The sequence below is a fragment of the Vigna unguiculata genome, unplaced genomic scaffold (assembly GCF_037176805.1).
Source record: "Vigna unguiculata cultivar grain cowpea cultivar isolate G323 ecotype 2 unplaced genomic scaffold, ASM3717680v1 ptg000009l_ERROPOS9265432, whole genome shotgun sequence".
NCBI classification, from domain to species: Eukaryota; Viridiplantae; Streptophyta; class Magnoliopsida; order Fabales; family Fabaceae; genus Vigna; species Vigna unguiculata.
The window spans coordinates 169,139-188,919 of NW_028196637.1; the positions used below are offsets into that span (position 1 = coordinate 169,139).

Sequence of the window (19,781 nt, forward strand, 5' to 3'; positions counted from 1 at the left end):
CTGACTTAGGCATCGGAGTGTCTTTTGCAGGTCCCCTGCTCCGCCCCCGGAATTCCCCTGAAGCAACAGAAGAACGACCGAGATTAGCCATCCGAAGCCCTCAAGTGATTTGTGAATTACAACCTTTGGTCCCGTAAGAACATTTGGCGCCCACCGTGGGGCCGGAGAGTACTTCACAGATCCAAGACAACAGCCCAAGAAGACAAGATGGTTTCCACAAGAAGCAGGACAGCGGACGTCCCCCCCGTCGTCCCAACTGTTGAAGTTGGGGACCCCGGGCCAGCATCGGAGATTTCCCGCATTCTGGAGGCCCAAGCCAGGATGCAGCAAGAATTCGCAGAGTACAAGAAAAGAAACGCAGATGAAATGGAGGCATTGAGAGAGGAAAATTCTCTCCTTAGGCAGAAGATAGAAGCATACCAAGCGGCTAGGGAGCCCTACCAACCTCGGTCAAGGGCGGATGTCCCCCCAAACTCAAGGGTCACTGCCCCTCCCCACTCAAGAGTTGACATCCATCCAACTGAAGACGAAAGCGAATACAGGCCCGCCGGGCCAACGACAGGGGGTAACTACAGCTCCTTCGCGTCGAAGAGGAATCGCCGCCACCCCTTCATAGATGGGATCACAGAAACTCCCCTACCCCATAAGTGGAAAGCGCCCACCGTGACGTATGATGGCACAACGGACCCAGACGAGTTTGTATCTATTTACACCAACCAAGTGGGGCTATATTCAACGGACGACGCCGTCCTATGTAAATCGTTTTCAGTAGCCCTCAGAGGATCGGCTTTAGAATGGTTCATGAGCCTTCCTCCTTATACCATTGACTCCTTCACCACGCTTACCACCACCTTCACCACCCAGTTCGACACGAGTCGTCGCCACGACCTCACCACAATTGCCCTCCTCAATCTCAGGCAAGAGGAGGGGGAACCTCTCCGAGTTTTTATCGACAGATTCGGCGCCATAGCCATGAAAATCAAGGACCTCACCCCCAATCTCATATTGATGTACATGATGACCTCCCTCTGGCCGGGACCCTTCGCCGATGAATTAGCAATGCGTCCCCCCATAAGCATGCAGGAGCTTAGGAAAAGAGCAGCCATGTTTATCAGAGTCGAGGACATGAGGCGATACCAAAGTAACGCTCAAACTCCCTCAGCACACACCAACATCAGGAAACCTAATAAAGAGCCCCCCCCGCGTGAACAGAACCGCCCGATGGAGCGAAAACCCGCTAAGTTCTCCAACTACGCTCCCTTGAACGCGCCCAGATCTCGCATACTAGATGAAGTGTTGCAGGCGGAACTCATCCCCCCGCCCAGGAAGTACCAAAACCCGCCTAATGCGGACCTGAGCAAATACTGCCATTACCATCGCAACAACGGCCATACGACTGATGAATGCGATACCCTGTGGGACAAGATAGAAGAACTCGTGCGGGCTGGACATCTCAAACATTACATAAGAGAAAACGGGGAAGGCCCACACAGACCTCGGTATGAGAGGAATGACAATAGGCGAGTCGAGCGACGAACAGACCGACGAACTGAGCGTAGAGAGCCAAGAAGAGAGCCCGCAAGAACCCAACACACAGAACAGCGAGCGCCAGCCCAACAACAACCCAGGCGAACCGACGATAGACCACCCTTACGCGGAACAATCAACACCATATATGGTGGATTTGCCGGAGGAGGGAGGTCATCCTCGTCCAGGAAAAGGCACCTAAGAGCAGTCCAATCAGTACACGCTGTGTTTGGCAGAACGATAAGAAGAATGCCACCCATCACCTTCTCAGACTCAGACTTTCAAGGCACCGACCCCAACCAAGACGACCCCATGGTCATAACCATAGAAGTAGAAAACTTCGCGGTCAAGAAAGTGCTCATCGACCAAGGAAGCTCCGTGGATATCTTATATTGGAAAACTTTCAACAAGCTGCAGATACCCTTAGCCGACCTCACTCCCCATAATGAACCAATATACGGGTTCTCAAGCGAAAGGGTCCCAACCAAAGGGTATATCGACCTCCACACAACCTTTGGAGAAGGTAGGCAAACGAAAACCATACCCATTCGCTACCTAGTTGTGGAGGCACACACATCCTACAACATACTTCTGGGAAGACCATCCATCAACGCCTTGGGAGCCATCGTATCCACCCCGCATCTCGCCATGAAATTCCCATCCTCGTAGGGTGACATAATCACGGTACACGGTGACCAGCGCGCCGCCAGGGAATGCTATATACCAAGCCTAAAACTTCCCCACCCACCCTTGACAACCCACAATATCGAGCAATCCCAGGACAAAGCAGCCTTAGCAGGCGACGACCTCGATCCAAGAATAAACTCTGAAGCCAGGGTCGAGCCCGTTGGGGACATAAGACACTTCCCCCTCCCACAGCCAAATCGATTCCTCCAAATTGGCACCACCCTCCCCAAAGGAGAAGAGCACCACATCGAAAGCATCCTTACACAGAGCGCCGATCTTTTCGCGTGGTCCGCTGCAGATCTCCCTGGTGTACACCCCAGGATAGCCTCCCACAAGTTGTCCGTCTTCCCCAACGCCAAACCTGTTTCACAGAAGAAGAGGAAACTCGGAGAAAGCAGAAGACAAGCGGCAATCGAGGAAGCCAATAAACTCAAACAGGCTGGATTCGTCGGCGAAGCCCAATACACAACCTGGCTAGCAAACGTAGTGCTAGTAAAGAAACCCAGTGGCAAGTGGCGCATGTGCGTCGACTGCACAGACCTAAACAAAGCATGACCAAGAGATGCCTACCCACTTCCTAGAATCGACAGACTAGTCGATGGGGCTGCGGGGCACGCAGTACTTAGTTTCCTGGATGCCTATTCCGGCTACAATCAGATACCGATGGCCGATGAGGACAAGCTTAAAACCGCTTTCATCACCGAGGCGGCCAACCTTTTCTATAAGGTCATGCCCTTTGGCCTCAAGAACGCAGGCGCAACGTACCAGCGCCTCATGGATAGAGTTTTTCACCCACTCCTCGGCCGAACAGTGGAAGTTTACGTAGATGATATCATCGTAAAGTCCCCCAACCCCAAGCAGCACTCAGCAGATTTGGCAGAAGTCTTCAAGGCCTTGCGAGCATATAACATCAGACTCAACCCCGAGAAATGTACCTTCGGGGTCGATAGCGGCAAGTTCCTCGGTTTCATGCTCACGCAACGCGGGATCGAGGCCAACCCCGAAAAATGCCAAGCAATAATCGATATGAGAAGTCCCACAAACGTCAAGGAAGTACAACGCCTAGTGGGCAGGTTAACTGCTATCTCACGTTTTCTCCCCAAGTTGGCCGACAAAACCAAACCAATGATCAAGCTACTAAAGAAATCAGCCAAGTTCGTTTGGGACGAAACTTGCGAACAAAACTTCAACACCTTGAAACAGCTGCTAACCACCCCCCCAATTCTCAACCTTCCCCTCGTCATGTAGCGGCATCTACGGGCGCACTCAGCTCCGTTCTCGTCCAAGAGAAAGACAACACCCAACAACCCATATATTTCACCAACCGAATCCTCCAGGACCCGGAAACGCGATACCAGATGATTGAAAAAGTAGCCCTCGCGTTGATAACTGCAGCACGACGATTACGCCCATACTTTCAGTCCCACACCGTCATCGTCAGAACGGACCACCCTGTGCAAAAAATCCTCCAAAAACCAGATTTGGCAGGACGGCTATCTTCGTGGGCCATCGAATTGTCCGAATTCAACATCCAATACGAGACACACGGTCCCATCAAAGCACAATGCTTAGCAGACTTCACCAACGACCTCCAGAGCCACTCATCCACCCAAGACACTTGGTGGACGATGCATGTAGATGGCTCCTCAAACCCCCAGGGTGCCGGTGCAGGAATAGTACTAGAAGGTCCCGGCGACATCCTTGTCGAGCAATCCCTCCGCTTCAATTTCAAAACTTCCAAAAATCAAGCAGAATACGAAGCCATAATAGCCGGCCTCAATCTAGCACGCGACGTTGGCGCCAAGAAGCTATTTTGCAAAACAGACTCCAAGCTCACAGTGGGGCACCTCAACGGCGACTATCAAGTCAAGGACGCCTTGCTCTCGCAATACTACCACGCGGTAACCGCCCTAATCGAGCACTTCGAGGCTTTCAAGATCGAACATGTCCCCAGAAGTAACAACACCAGAGCCGACATCCTCTCAAAGCTTGCTAGCACTAAGAAAAAGGGGCGATACAAGTCGCTTTTGCAACACACCCTGAGCATACCCTCCATCGAGCAAACCAATCAGTGCCTCAACATCACCACAACCGGCACCTGGATGGAACCTTTTGTCACATACCTAGAAGACGGAACCACCCCAGCAAACGAAGACAAAGGATGGACCCGGAAAGCGGTGCGCTATATTTTAGTCGACGGTGAACTATTTAGACGAGGCTTCAGCAGACCCTTGCTCAAGTGCGTCACACGCGAGCAAGCCGAATATGTCATGCAAGAAATACACCAAGGAATTTGTGGCTATCACTCGGGTCCCAAGACCATGGCCGCCAGGATATTGCGAGCCGGCTACTACTGGCCGACAATGGAGGAAGATTGCACCATGTATGTTAGAAAATGCATTCAATGTCAAAAGCACAGCCCCGTGACGCACGTACCCCATGAGGAACTCCACCACATATCCTCACCGTGGCCATTCTCCAAATGGGGAATGGACATCGTCGGCCCTTTCGCACCAGGTAAAGGCCAAGTGAAGTTCCTACTTGTCGCCGTCGATTACTTCTCCAAATGGATCGAGGCAGAACCCCTTGCCACCATAACTGCCAATCAAGTGCAGCGTTTCGTCTGGAAGAACATCATATGTCGTTACGGTATCCCTCACACCATCATAACTGACAACGGCCGCCAGTTCATAGACAAAGGCCTCAGCGAATTCTACCGCAACCTGAAAATCACACACATCAGCAGTTCCGTCGAGCACCCCCAAACAAACGGCCAAGCAGAAGCTGCAAACAAAGTCATCCTCGGCCAACTCAAGAAGCGGCTTGACGGGGCAAAGGGAAAATGGCCAGACGAGCTCCTCGAAGTACTTTGGGCATATAGATGCACGCCCCAATCCTCCACCCACGAGGCACCATACACCCTTGTCTACGGCACCGATGCTGTGATTCCCATGGAAATCGGACAACCATCCCTACGCCAGCAACACCATAACGCCCAATCCAATGACGACTGTATGAATACCCATCTCGACCTTCTCTACGAAGCACGAGAAAAGGCACGCATCCATGACCTGGCGACCAAATTAAGAGCCGCCAGAAGATACAACTCCAAACTCAAACCACGCTCTCTCCATAAGGGCGACTTAGTCTGGAGGATGACCAGTAAAGCGCGGAAACACGAAGGCAAATTCTCACCAAACAGGGAGGGCCCATTTCGTATACTAAAGGACGTCGGCAAGGGAGCATACCGTCTGGAGAAACTTTCTGGAGAACCACTACCCAGCACTTGGAACATTTCGCATTTAAAGTTTTATTTTAGCTGAACAGTACTTGTAATTAGATGTACTCTTTCCTCCCCTGGCATTTTTCCCTAAGGAGGGTTTTGGCCAGGAAGGTTTTAACGAGGCATCCACCCACCAGTATATCACAAGAAATCCATTACTCAAGATTGTCCTGTTGCAACTCCCAGCCACTACTCTAAGTGCCGCTGGTCGATATTAAAGCTAACCCTCCCAGCCACTACTCTAAGTGCCGCTGGTCGATATTAAAGCTAACCCTCCCAGCCACTACTCTAAGTGTCGCTGGTCGATATTAAAGCTAACCCTCCCAGCCACTACTCTAAGTGCCGCTGGTCGATATTAAAGCTAACCCTCCTAGCCACTACTCTAAGTGCCGCTGGTCGATATTAAAACTAACATTCCCAGCCACTACTCTAAGTGCCGCTGGTCGATATTAAGAACTAACATCCCCAGCCACTACTCTAAGTGCCGCTGGTCGATATTAAGAACTAACACTCCCAGCAGCTACTCTAAGTACCGCTGGCCGTTATTAAGAACTAACGTTCCCGGTCACTAGCCCAAGTGTCGCTGGTCGAGATCTATTCAAACTCATAACCACTACCCTAAATGCTGCTAGTCGAAAGCCAAAATGACTATCCTCAACCACTACTCCAAAATGCCGAGCGGTGACACACTATCAAGAAGCCAATTTACTAAACATGACATATCCACCCACGCGCATCATATAACGAATAAGCAAATCACGTCACCATTTAACCAACCGCGTGGATACACATACACAAACCTCAACTAAGCATGAAGTATAACAACAAACAGCATAAAATAGCATATGAACAAACAAGCTTAACATTAATTTCCAAATAAGTTCCCACATTACAAACCAATACATAGCGGCCCTCTCCGATTAACACAACAAAAGAGAGGCACCCAAACACAAATCAAAATTCAGTTCTCATAGCCACATTACAAAGTTACAAAGATGTCGGCGTCCTCGCCCCCATAAAACTATGCTAAAACAGCCTACTCCTCCCCTATACCATTACCCCCATCAGCAGCCTCGGCTTCGGCCTCTTCACCCACATCTTCCTCGTTGGAAGCACGGTCATCACCAGCATGTAGTGGAGTCGTCATTAAAGTGCCCTCCTCATCCCGCGCTACCTCCTCGCCCTCGGCAACCGCCTTCAGTTTGCTAATCTCTGCCACGTCCAACATCTTGTTATCATAGATGTCCAAATTTACGTTGAAATGACAGTCGGTGACAGAGACCTCTTTATACAAAAACTCCGCCTGCCTCAGCGCCTTCTCAAAGCCCTTCACATGTTCCGTATACACGGCCTGCTGTAGGCCGCTAATCTCGTCGGCCGCCTCCTCAGACGCCGCTTTCCTCCTCGCCTGCAACTCATCTACCTCCACTTGCTTTAACTTCAATTTTTTCTCTGCGGCCAACACGCCTACCTTCAACTTCTTCACTTCCGCCTCCAACTTCTTCTTCTCCTCATCCCATGTGTGTTGATCAAGCTCCACCTGCACTTTCAAGGTAGCCAGCTCGTCGGCCAGTTTCTTCTTGTCACCTGCAGCGATCTCTTCCTGCATCATGGCCGACAACCGGCGCCCCAACACAAGCCCACGAGACGTATACTCGTTCCATGCCCTCATAATCAGCCCAGGATCGGCGGCCTCAACAAGTGCAACCTCCGGGTCCGTCAGCTTGATCTCCACTCCCTTCCTCATCTGTACCTTCGCCTTCTCAAATCCGCCTAAGTCCGGGTTGTTAGTCCCACCAGGCGCAACACCCCCCGTTTTGGCAAGAGCTCTTAACCTTTTCCTATCCTTACCAACCCCCTTTAATTTTGAAACAGCCGGCCTTTTCACTGCAGGACGAACGGTCTCGACCACAGGACCCGCCAAAGCAGCCGCTTTCGAAGAACCCTCCCCTTTCGAAGAAGCCGCTAGCTGATCCCTGATTTTAGCAAATAAATCTTCTGAAGCCCCCACTTTCTTTGCGTAATGAGCCATCACACCTGCAAAAACGCAACACATTCAGATTAGTCCAACACGAGAACCCATATAGCTACAAGAGAACATACCACAAACATCCCGCCCCGGATCATCCGTCAAGTAGCAACACACTATCCACTTCCCGGAGGCCCTAGGCGGCAATCTCTCCAAAACTTCTACAACCCGCCTACTGCCCGCATCCAACGTATCCCTACACACCACCTCTCACTTAGTAGGCGAAACCTCGCCACACCCGCCTCATCCAAGTACCACGGCTCATGCCCTGCCTCCATACTCACACAGAAAAACCCATCTTTAAAATTCTTGAAAGATTGGGTGAAACCATCCAACACACAACTCCTTGGTCTACCCACCAGCGACACCCAACTACACGGATCCCTCGGCCTCGTCACATAAAAATACAAGAAGCTCTCGGCGGTCGGCTCTAACCCAAGCGCCCTACACAACAGTCTGAAGGCTTGCAAACTACCCCAGCTGTTCGGATGCAACTGGGTAGGCGCCACGTTCAGAAGCCTCAGAACACCAATCGTAAAAGTATCAAACGGCAGCCGGACGTGCAACTTCACGAACATACATGAATACATGTAAAAAAAGTCAGTAGAAGCCCCCTCTCGCCCATGGCATACACACTCCACGGCACTCACCCGCTCCACTCTCATCGTGTCCGGATCGAAACCCCTCTCAAAAAGGTATATGCTATTTAGCCAAGATTTAAGCAGCCGAGACCATCTATACTTCGAATAACAATTCCTAACACCTTCGGCCACCCAAAAGTACCCGTCCCGCTTCGGCCATAGAGACTCGGCATGCTCGCTTGGCGGATCCTCCCGCACCTCCCGCTCCACCTCAATTCGCAATGACTCAGACGAGCTGCTGAGAAACTCCAACCTTAATTCTCCATAACTTGCGTCAGACTCCCCGGAATTAGAACCATGAGAAGAGGACGACATACCTTCACAAGAAACAACACGGCCAATTCACGCAACTATGCTTAATTCTATGCCGCTTTCCCTCTTCGCAAATTCAAGAACACAACTAAAATATGACCCAACCACCACCCACGAGCCTTAAATAACAAGCACGCACCCTTTCACATCCCATACCAAACAGTACAAGCCCAAAGGCCCAAACCCCTTCGAAAAACGCACCCTGGCGCGAAACAGTGCAACCCAAACGTCGCATCAATTAAATGCACCTTGACACCCCTGTAGCACATTCTGACAGTCACCTACGAACTCCCACTCACCCCTGAAAATCACCCAAACCGGCACATACATAGCGGCCTCTCCGCAACAAAGCCCCCCCAACCGTCACCTAGTAAGTCTTTACATCACTCCGTTTCCTCAAGATTGGGAGGCTGGTATAGCCATAGGGCACGCGACCTTAACCCGCAAATGAAAATTGCAAAATGACACAACACCGGTAAGTCTTTTCATCAATATCTCCTCAAGACTGGGAGGCTGATGTCCCAGCCTAGGTACACGGCACCAAACAGACACACCAACCGCATACCAAAGCCCCCTTCCCGCTCATGAAACACCCAACAAGCTGATGACCGCCCACCTCGCATTACACCATGGAAGGTCCCAACCCCTAGTATACGGCCCCCAGCAAAGCCTTGTGGCTGCTTACTCCAAGTCCTGCGGCCATATACTCAACCAAAGTCATGCTTGCCGCATGCACTACGCCAAACGCCCTCCCTAATATACGGCCCCCAGCAAAGCCTTGTGGCCGCTTACTCCAAGCCTTGTGGCCGCTTACTCCAAGTCCTGCGGCCGTGTACTCAACCAAAGTCGCGCCAGCCTGCATGCATTACCCAAACACCCTCCCTAGAGCACGGCCCTCGGCGACCACCATACCCCACGTTACAGATGTCTCTCCACCAAAGTAGCTCAGATCCACGACACAACCAGTCAACCCCAAAGATCCTCATAACCGAGTACCGAATACCGCAAACCCCTGAAGGATCCTCTGGTAATTTCCTCCCTAAGAAGCACTGGATCCAAGAATAGCCAAAAAGGGGATGATTGGGCCAGAAAGCCCATCCCAGGTAGGACCCACAGGTAAAATAGTATAAATAGCACACTATTCCATGCATTGATTACGCATTAAATTATTCAAATACTCTGACATCACCAGTGCTGACTTAGGCATCGGAGTGTCTTTTGCAGGTCCCCTACTGCGCCCTCGGAATTCCCTTGAAGCAACAGAAGAACGATCGAGATCAGCCATCCGAAGCCCTCAAGTGATTTATGAATTACAACCTTTGGTCCCGTAAGAACAAGAAGTATGACGGACAAAATCAAAATGAGAAAATAATTTGATTTTTTAACAACATTGATACTAACAATGTAGATTCAAAGAGTCATTGATGTGCATATCCAATCACAACAAAAAAGAGTGGAATTTAGTGGTATTAACCACTGTTTTTTCATTGGATTATGAAGAGAGGATACTTTCATATCTGTGCAGATATGACCCATCATTGAAATATAGGCTATATGTTTTTTGAGTGTTGATAACTTTATAAAATTCTCAACACATAATCAATTAACCCAAAGCTAAAAAAAAGACTAATTAAGAAATTTGACATTAAACAATTAGTAATAATCTTCACTGAAGGAGAAAAAATAAAAAATAATTACACAAACAATTTCATAAGAGTTATAACAGACAAAATAAAAATGAGAAAATAATTTGATTTTTTAACAACATTGATACTAACAATGTAGATTCAAAAAGTCATTCATGTGCATATCCAATCACAACAAAAAAGAGTGGAATCTAGTGGTAGTAACAATTGTTTTTTCATTGGATTATGAAGCGAGGATACATTCATATCTGTGCAGAAATGACCCATATTGGAAATATAGGCTAGATGTTTTTTTTAGTGTTGACAACTTTATAAAATTCTCAATACATAATCAATTAACCCAAAGCTAAAAAAAGACTAATTAATAAATTTGACATTAAACATATAACAATAATCTTCACAGAAGGAAAAAAAATCAAAAATAATTACACAAACAATTTCATAAGAGTTATGACGGACAAAATAAAAATGACAAAATAATTTGATTTTTTAACAACATTGATACTAACAATGTAGATTCAAAAAGTCATTCATGTGCATATCCAATCACAACAAAAAAGAGTGGAATTCAGTGGTAGTAACAATTGTTTTTTCATTGGATTATGAAGCGAGGATACATTAATATTTGTGCAGAAATGACCCATATTTGAAATACAGGCTAGATGTTTTTTTTAGTGTTGACAACTTTATAAAATTCTCAACACATAATCAATTAACCCAAAGCTAAAAAAAGACTAATTAATAAATTTGACATTAAACAATTAATAATAATCTTCACTGAAGGAGGAAAACAGAAAATAATTACACCAACAATTTCATAAGAAGTATGACAGATAAAATCAAAATGAGGAAATATTTTGATTTTTTAACAACACTTATACTAACAATGTAGATTCAAAAAGTCATTCATGTCCGTATCCAATCACAACAAAAAAGAGTGGAATTTAGTGGTATTAACCACTATTTTTTCATTGGATTATGAAGAGAGGATAGTTTCATATCTGTGCAGATATGACCCATCATTGAAATATAGGCTATATGTTTTTTGAGTGTTGATAACCTTATAAAATTCTCAACACATAATCAATTAACCCAAAGCTAAAAAAAAGACTAATTAAGAAATTTGACATTAAACAATTAGTAATAATCTTCATTGAACGAGAAAAAATAAAAAATAATTACACAAACAATTTCATAAGAGTTATGACGGACAAAATAAAAATGAGAAAATAATTTGATTTTTTAACAACATTGATACTAACAATGTAGATTCAAAAAGTCATTCATGTGCATATCCAATCACAACAAGAAAGAGTGGAATTTAGTGGTAGTAACAATTTTTTTTTTCATTGGATTATGAAGCGAGGATACATTCATTTCTGTGCAGAAATGACTCATCAATGAAATATAGACTAGATGTTTTTTTTACTGTTGACAACTTTATAAAATTCTCAACACATAATCAATTAACCCAAAGCTAAAAAAAGACTAATTAATAAATTTGACATTAAACATATAATAATAATCTTCACTGAAGGAAAAAAAAATCAAAAATAATTACACAAACAATTTCATAAGAGTTATGACGGACAAAATAAAAATGAGAAAATAATTTGATTTTTTAACAACATTGATACTAACAATGTAGATTCAAAAAGTCATTCATGTGCATATCCAATCACAACAAACAAGAGTGGAATTCAGTGGTAGTAACAATTGTTTTTTCATTGGATTATGAAGCGAGGATACATTCATATCTGTGCAGAAATGACCCATATTTGAAATATAGGCTAGATGTTTTTTTTTGTGTTGACAACTTTATAAAATTCTCAACACATAATCAATTAACCCAAAGCTAAAAAAAGACTAATTAATAAATTTAACATTAAATAATTAATAATAATCTTCGCTGAAGGAGGAAAACAGAAAATAATTACACCAACAATTTCATAAGAAGTATGACAGATAAAATCAAAATGAGAAAATATTTTGATTTTTTAACAACATTGATACTAACAATGTAGATTCAAAAAGTCATTCATGTGCATATCCAATCACAACAAAAAAATAGTGGAATTTAGTGGTATTAACCACTGTTTTTTCATTGGATTATGAAGAGAGGATACTTTCATATATGTCCAGACACGACCCATCATTGAAATATAGGGTATATGTTTTTTGAGTGTTGATAACTTTATAAAATTCTCAACACATAATCAATTAACCCAAAGCTAAAAAAAAGACTAATTAAGAAATTTGACATTAAACAATTAGTAATAATCTTCACTGAAAGAGAAAAAATAAAAAATAATTACACAAACAATTTCATAAGAGTTATGACAGACAAAATAAAAATGAGAAAATAATTTGATTTTTTAACAACATTGATACTAACAATGTAGATTCAAAAAGTCATTCATGTGCATATCCAATCACAACAAAAAAGAATGGAATTTAGTGGTAGTAACAATTTTTTTTTCATTGGATTATGAAGCGACGATACATTCATTTCTGTGCACAAATGACTCATCATTGAAATATAGACTAGATGTTTTTTTTTACTGTTGACAACTTTATAAAATTCTCAACACATAATCAATTAACCCAAAGCTAAAAAAAGACTAATTAATAAATTTGACATTAAACATATAACAATAATCTTCACAGAAGGAAAAAAAATCAAAAATAATTACACAAACAATTTCATAAGAGTTATGACGGACAAAATAAAAATGACAAAATAATTTGATTTTTTAACAACATTGATACTAACAATGTAGATTCAAAAAGTCATTCATGTGCATATCCAATCACAACAAAAAAGAGTGGAATTCAGTGGTAGTAACAATTCTTTTTTCATTGGATTATGAAGCGAGGATACATTAATATTTGTGCAGAAATGACCCATATTTGAAATATAGGCTAGATGTTTTTTTTAGTGTTGACAACTTTATAAAATTCTCAACACATAATCAATTAACCCAAAGCTAAAAAAAGACTAATTAATAAATTTGACATTAAACAATTAATAATAATCTTCACTGAAGGAGGAAAACAGAAAATAATTACACCAACAATTTCATAAGAAGTATGACAGATAAAATCAAAATGAGGAAATATTTTGATTTTTTAACAACACTTATACTAACAATGTAGATTCAAAAAGTCATTCATGTCCGTATCCAATCACAACAAAAAAGAGTGGAATTTAGTGGTATTAACCACTATTTTTTCATTGGATTATGAAGAGAGGATAGTTTCATATCTGTGCAGATATGACCCATCATTGAAATATAGGCTATATGTTTTTTGAGTGTTGATAACTTTATAAAATTCTCAACACATAATCAATTAACCCAAAGCTAAAACAAAGACTAATTAAGAAATTTGACATTAAACAATTAGTAATAATCTTCACTGAACGAGAAAAAATAAAAAATAATTACACAAACAATTTCATAAGAGTTATGACGGACAAAATAAAAATGAGAAAATAATTTGATTTTTTAACAACATTGATACTAACAATGTAGATTCAAAAAGTCATTCATGTGCATATCCAATCACAACAAAAAAGAGTGGAATTTAGTGGTAGTAACAATTTTTTTTTTCATTGGATTATGAAGCGAGGATACATTCATTTCTGTGCAGAAATGACTCATCATTGAAATATAGACTAGATGTTTTTTTTACTGTTGACAACTTTATAAAATTCTCAACACATAATCAATTAACCCAAAGCTAAAAAAAGACTAATTAATAAATTTGACATTAAACATATATTAATAATCTTCACTGAAGGAAAAAAAAATCAAAAATAATTACACAAACAATTTCATAAGAGTTATGACGGACAAAATAAAAATGAGAAAATAATTTGATTTTTTAACAACATTGATACTAACAATGTAGATTCAAAAAGTCATTCATGTGCATATCCAATCACAACAAACAAGAGTGGAATTCAGTGGTAGTAACAATTGTTTTTTCATTGGATTATGAAGCGAGGATACATTCATATCTGTGCAGAAATGACCCATATTTGAAATATAGGCTAGATGTTTTTTTTTGTGTTGACAACTTTATAAAATTCTCAACACATAATCAATTAACCCAAAGCTAAAAAAAGACTAATTAATAAATTTAACATTAAATAATTAATAATAATCTTCACTGAAGGAGGAAAACAGAAAATAATTACACCAACAATTTCATAAGAAGTATGACAGATAAAATCAAAATGAGAAAATATTTTGATTTTTTAACAACATTGATACTGACAATGTAGATTCAAAAAGTCATTCATGTGCATATCCAATCACAACAAAAAAATAGTGGAATTTAGTGGTATTAACCACTGTTTTTTCATTGGATTATGAAGAGAGGATACTTTCATATATGTCCAGACACGACCCATCATTGAAATATAGGGTATATGTTTTTTGAATGTTGATAACTTTATAAAATTCTCAACACATAATCAATTAACCCAAAGCTAAAAAAAAGACTAATTAAGAAATTTGACATTAAACAATTAGTAATAATCTTCACTGAAAGAGAAAAAATAAAAAATAATTACACAAACAATTTCATAAGAGTTATGACAGACAAAATAAAAATGAGAAAATAATTTGATTTTTTAACAACATTGATACTAACAATGTAGATTCAAAAAGTCATTCATGTGCATATCCAATCACAACAAAAAAGAATGGAATTTAGTGGTAGTAACAATTTTTTTTTTCATTGGATTATGAAGCGACGATACATTCATTTCTGTGCACAAATGACTCATCATTGAAATATAGACTAGATGTTTTTTTTACTGTTGACAACTTTATAAAATTCTCAACACATAATCAATTAACCCAAAGCTAAAAAAAGACTAATTAATAAATTTGACATTAAACATATAACAATAATCTTCACAGAAGGAAAAAAAATCAAAAATAATTACACAAACAATTTCATAAGAGTTATGACGGACAAAATAAAAATGACAAAATAATTTGATTTTTTAACAACATTGATACTAACAATGTAGATTCAAAAAGTCATTCATGTGCATATCCAATCACAACAAAAAAGAGTGGAATTCAGTGGTAGTAACAATTGTTTTTTCATTGGATTATGAAGCGAGGATACATTCATATCTGTGCAGAAATGACCCATATTTGAAATATAGGCTAGATGTTTTTTTTTGTGTTGACAACTTTATAAAATTCTCAACACATAATCAATTAACCCAAAGCTAAAAAAAGACTAATTAAAAAATTTAACATTAAATAATTAATAATAATCTTCACTGAAGGAGGAAAACAGAAAATAATTACACCAACAATTTCATAAGAAGTATGATAGATAAAATCAAAATGAGAAAATATTTTGATTTTTTAACAACATTGATACTGACAATGTAGATTCAAAAAGTCATTCATGTGCATATCCAATCACAACAAAAAAGAGTGGAATTTAGTGGTATTAACCACTGTCTTTTCATTGGATTATGAAGAGAGGATACTTTCATATCTGTGCAGATATGACCCATCATTGAAATATAGGCTATATGTTTTTTGAGTGTTGATAACTTTATAAAATTCTCAACCCATAATCAATTAACCCAAAGCTAAAAAAAAAGACTAATTAAGAAATTTGACATTCAACAATTAGTAATAATCTTCACTGAAGGAGAAAAACATAAAATAATTACAGAAACAATTTCATAAGAAGTATGACGGACAAAATCAAAATGAGAAAATAATTTGATTTTTTAACAACATTGATACTAACAATGTAGATTCAAAAAGTCGTTCATGTGCATATCCAATCACAACAAAAAGGAGTGGAATTTAGTGGTAGTAACAATTGTTTTTTCATTGGATTATGAAGCGAGGATACATTCATATCTGTGCAGAAATGACCCATCATTGAAATATAGGCTAGATGTTTTTTTTAGTGTTGACAACTTTATAAAATTCTCAACACATAATCAATTAACCCAAAGCTAAAAAAAGACTAATTAATAAATTTGACATTAAACAATTAACAATAATCTTCACTGAAGGAGAAAAAATAAAAAATAATTACACAAACAATTTCATAAGAGTTATGACGGACAAAATAAAAATGAGAAAATAATTTGATTTTTTAACAACATTGATACTAACAATGTAGATTCAAAAAGTCATTCATGTGCATATCCAATCACAACAAAAAAGAGTGGAATTTAGTGGTAGTAACAACTGTTTTTTCATTGGATTATGAAGCGAGGATACATTCATATCTGTGCAGAAATGACCCATATTTGAAATATAGGCTAGATGTTTTTTTTAGTGTTGACAACTTTATTAAAATTCTCAACACATAATCAATTAACCCAAAGCTAAAAAAAGACTAATTAATAAATTTGACATTAAACAATTAATAATAATCTTCACTAAAGGAGGAAAACAGAAAATAATTACACCAACAATTTCATAAGAAGTATGACAGATAAAATCAAAATGAGAAAATATTTTGATTTTTTAACAACATTGATACTAACAATGGAGATTCAAAAATTCATTCATGTCTGTATCCAATCACAACAAAAAAGAGTGGAATTTAGTGGTATTAACCACTGTTTTTTCATTGGATTATGAAGAGAGGATACTTTCTTATATGTGCACACATGACCCATCATTGAAATATAGGCTATATGTTTTTTGAGTGTTGATAACTTTATAAAATTCTCAACACATAATCAATTAACCCAAATCTAAACAAAAGACTAATTAAGAAATTTGAGATTAAACAATTAGTAATAATCTTCACTGAAAGAGAAAAAATAAAAAATAATTACACAAACAATTTCATAAGAGTTATGACGGACAAAATAAAAATGAGAAAATAATTTGATTTTTTAACAACATTGATACTAACATTGTAGATTCAAAAAGTCATTCATGTGCATACCCAGTCACAACAAAAAGGGGGATGTTAGTGTTATTAAACTTTTTTTCTGAATTAGATTATGAAGAGGTGATACTTTCATATCTGTGCACAGATGGCCTATTATTGAATTATTGGTTGTATGTTTTTTAGTGTTGACAACTTCATAAAATTCTCAAAACATTATCAATTAACCTAAAGCTAAAAAAAAGACTAATTAAGAAATTTGACTTTAAACAATTAGTAATAATCTTCATTGAAGGAGGAAAACACAAAATAATTACAGAAACAATTTCATAAGAAGTATAACGAACAAAATCAAAATGAGAAAATAATTTGATTTTTTAACAACATTGACACTAAGAATGTAGATTCAAAAATTCATTCATATGCATATCCAATCACAACAAAAAATAGTGGAATTTAGTGGTAGTAACAATTTTTTTTTCATTGGATTATGAAGCGAGGATACATTCATTTCTGTGCAGAAATGACTCATCATTGAAATATAGACTGGATGTTTTTTTTAATGTTGACAACTTTTTAAAATTCTCAACACATAATCAATTAACCGAAATCTAAAAAAAGACTAATTAATAAATTTGACATTAAACAATTAATAATAATCTTCACTGAAGGAGGAAAACAGAAAATAATTACACCAATTATTTCATAAGAAGTATGACAGATAAAATCAAAATGAGAAAATAATTTGATTTTTTAACAACATTGATACTAACAATGTAGATTCAAAAAGTCATTCATGTGCATATCCAATCACAACAAAAAAGAGTGGAATTGAGTGGTATTAACCACTGTCTTTTCATTGGATTATGAAGAGAGGATACTTTCATATCTGTGCAGATATGACCCATCATTGAAATATAGGCTATATGTTTTTTGAGTGTTGATAACTTTATAAAATTCTCAACCCATAATCAATTAACCCAAATCTAAAAAAAAGACTAATTAAGAAATTTGACATTAAACAATTAGTAATAATCTTCACTGAAAGAGAAAAAATAAAAAATAATTACACAAACAATTTCATAAGAGTTATGACGGACAAAATAAAAATGAGAAAATAATTTGAATTTTTAACAACATTGATACTAACATTGTAGATTCAAAAAGTCACTCATATGCATACCCAGTCACAACAAAAAAGGGGATGTTAGTGTTATTAAACTTCTTTTCTGAATTAGATTATGAAGAGGTGATACTTTCATATCTGTGCACAGATGGCCTATTATTGAATTATTGGTTGTATGTTTTTTAGTGTTGACAACTTCATAAAATTCTCAAAACATTATCAATTAACCTAAAGCTAAAAAAAGACTAATTAAGAAATTTGACTTTAAACAATTAATAATAATCTTCATTGAAGGAGGAAAACACAAAATAATTACGGAAACAATTTCATAAGAAGTATAACGAACAAAATCAAAATGAGAAAATAATTTGATTTTTTAACAACATTGACACTAAGAATGTAGATTCAAAAATTCATTCATATGCATATCCAATCACAACAAAAAATAGTGGAATTTAGTGGTAGTAACAATTTTTTTTTCATTGGATTATGAAGCGAGGATACATTCATTTCTGTGCAGAAATGACTCATCATTGAAATATAGACTGGATGTTTTTTTTAATGTTGACAACTTTTTAAAATTCTCAACACATAATCAATTAACCGAAATCTAAAAAAAGACTAATTAATAAATTTGACATTAAACAATTAATAATAATCTTCACTGAAGGAGGAAAACAGAAAATAATTACACCAATTATTTCATAAGAAGTATGACAGATAAAATCAAAATGAGAAAATAATTTGATTTTTTAACAACATTGATACTAACAATGTAGATTCAAAAAGTCATTCATGTGCATATCCAATCACAACAAAAAAGAGTGGAATTGAGTGGTATTAACCACTGTCTTTTCATTGGATTATGAAGAGAGGATACTTTCATATCTGTGCAGATATGACCCATCATTGAAATATAGGCTATATGTTTTTTGAGTGTTGATAACTTTATAAAATTCTCAACCCATAATCAATTAACCCAAATCTAAAAAAATGACTAATTAAGAAATTTGACATTAAACAATTAGTAATAATCTTCACTGAAAGAGAAAAAATAAAAAATAATTACACAAACAATTTCATAAGAGTTATGACGGACAAAATAAAAATGAGAAAATAATTTGATTTTTTAACAACATTGATACTAACATTGTAGATTCAAAAAGTCATTCATGTCCATACCCAATCACAACAAAAAAGGGGATGTTAGTGTTATTAAACTTTGTTTCTGAATTAGATTATGAAGAGGTGATACTTTCATATCTGTGCAGAGATTGCCTATTATTGAATTATTGGTTGTATGTTTTTTAGTGTTGACAACTTCATAAAATTCTCAAAACATCATCAATTAACCTAAAGCTAAAAAAAAGACTAATTAAGAAATTTGACTTTAAACAATTAGTAATAATCTTCATTGAAGGAGGAAAACACAAAATAATTACAGAAACATTTTCATAAGAAGTATGACGAACAAAATCAAAATGAGAAAATAATTTGATTTTTTAACAACATTGACACTAAGAATGTAGATTCAAAAATTCATTCATGTGCATATCCAATCACAACAAAAAATAGTGGAATTTAGTGGTAGTAACAATTTTTTTTTCATTGGATTATGAAGCGATGATACATT

The 19,781-nt window shown here is 38.4% G+C and overlaps 1 protein-coding gene across 1 annotated transcript; it reads left to right on the forward strand.

Annotated features, from left to right (window-relative positions):
- Positions 1 to 207: 207 nt before the first annotated feature.
- LOC146880601 (uncharacterized) lies at positions 208 to 2,769 on the forward strand. Its single transcript, XM_085669528.1, has 2 exons — positions 208 to 2,154; positions 2,197 to 2,769. Exons 1-2 carry the CDS (start codon positions 208 to 210, stop codon positions 2,767 to 2,769), a joined length of 2,520 nt encoding a protein of 839 aa, XP_085525654.1.
- Positions 2,770 to 19,781: the final 17,012 nt, after the last annotated feature.

Coding starts and splice junctions, on each gene's coding strand:
- LOC146880601 (XM_085669528.1), top strand. CDS start 208: ATGGTTTCCACAAGAAGCAGGACAGCGGACGTCCCCCCCGTCGTCCCA. Junction 2,155..2,196: donor TCAACGCCTTGGGAGCCATC/GTATCCACCCCG, acceptor CCATCCTCGTAG/GGTGACATAATCACGGTACA.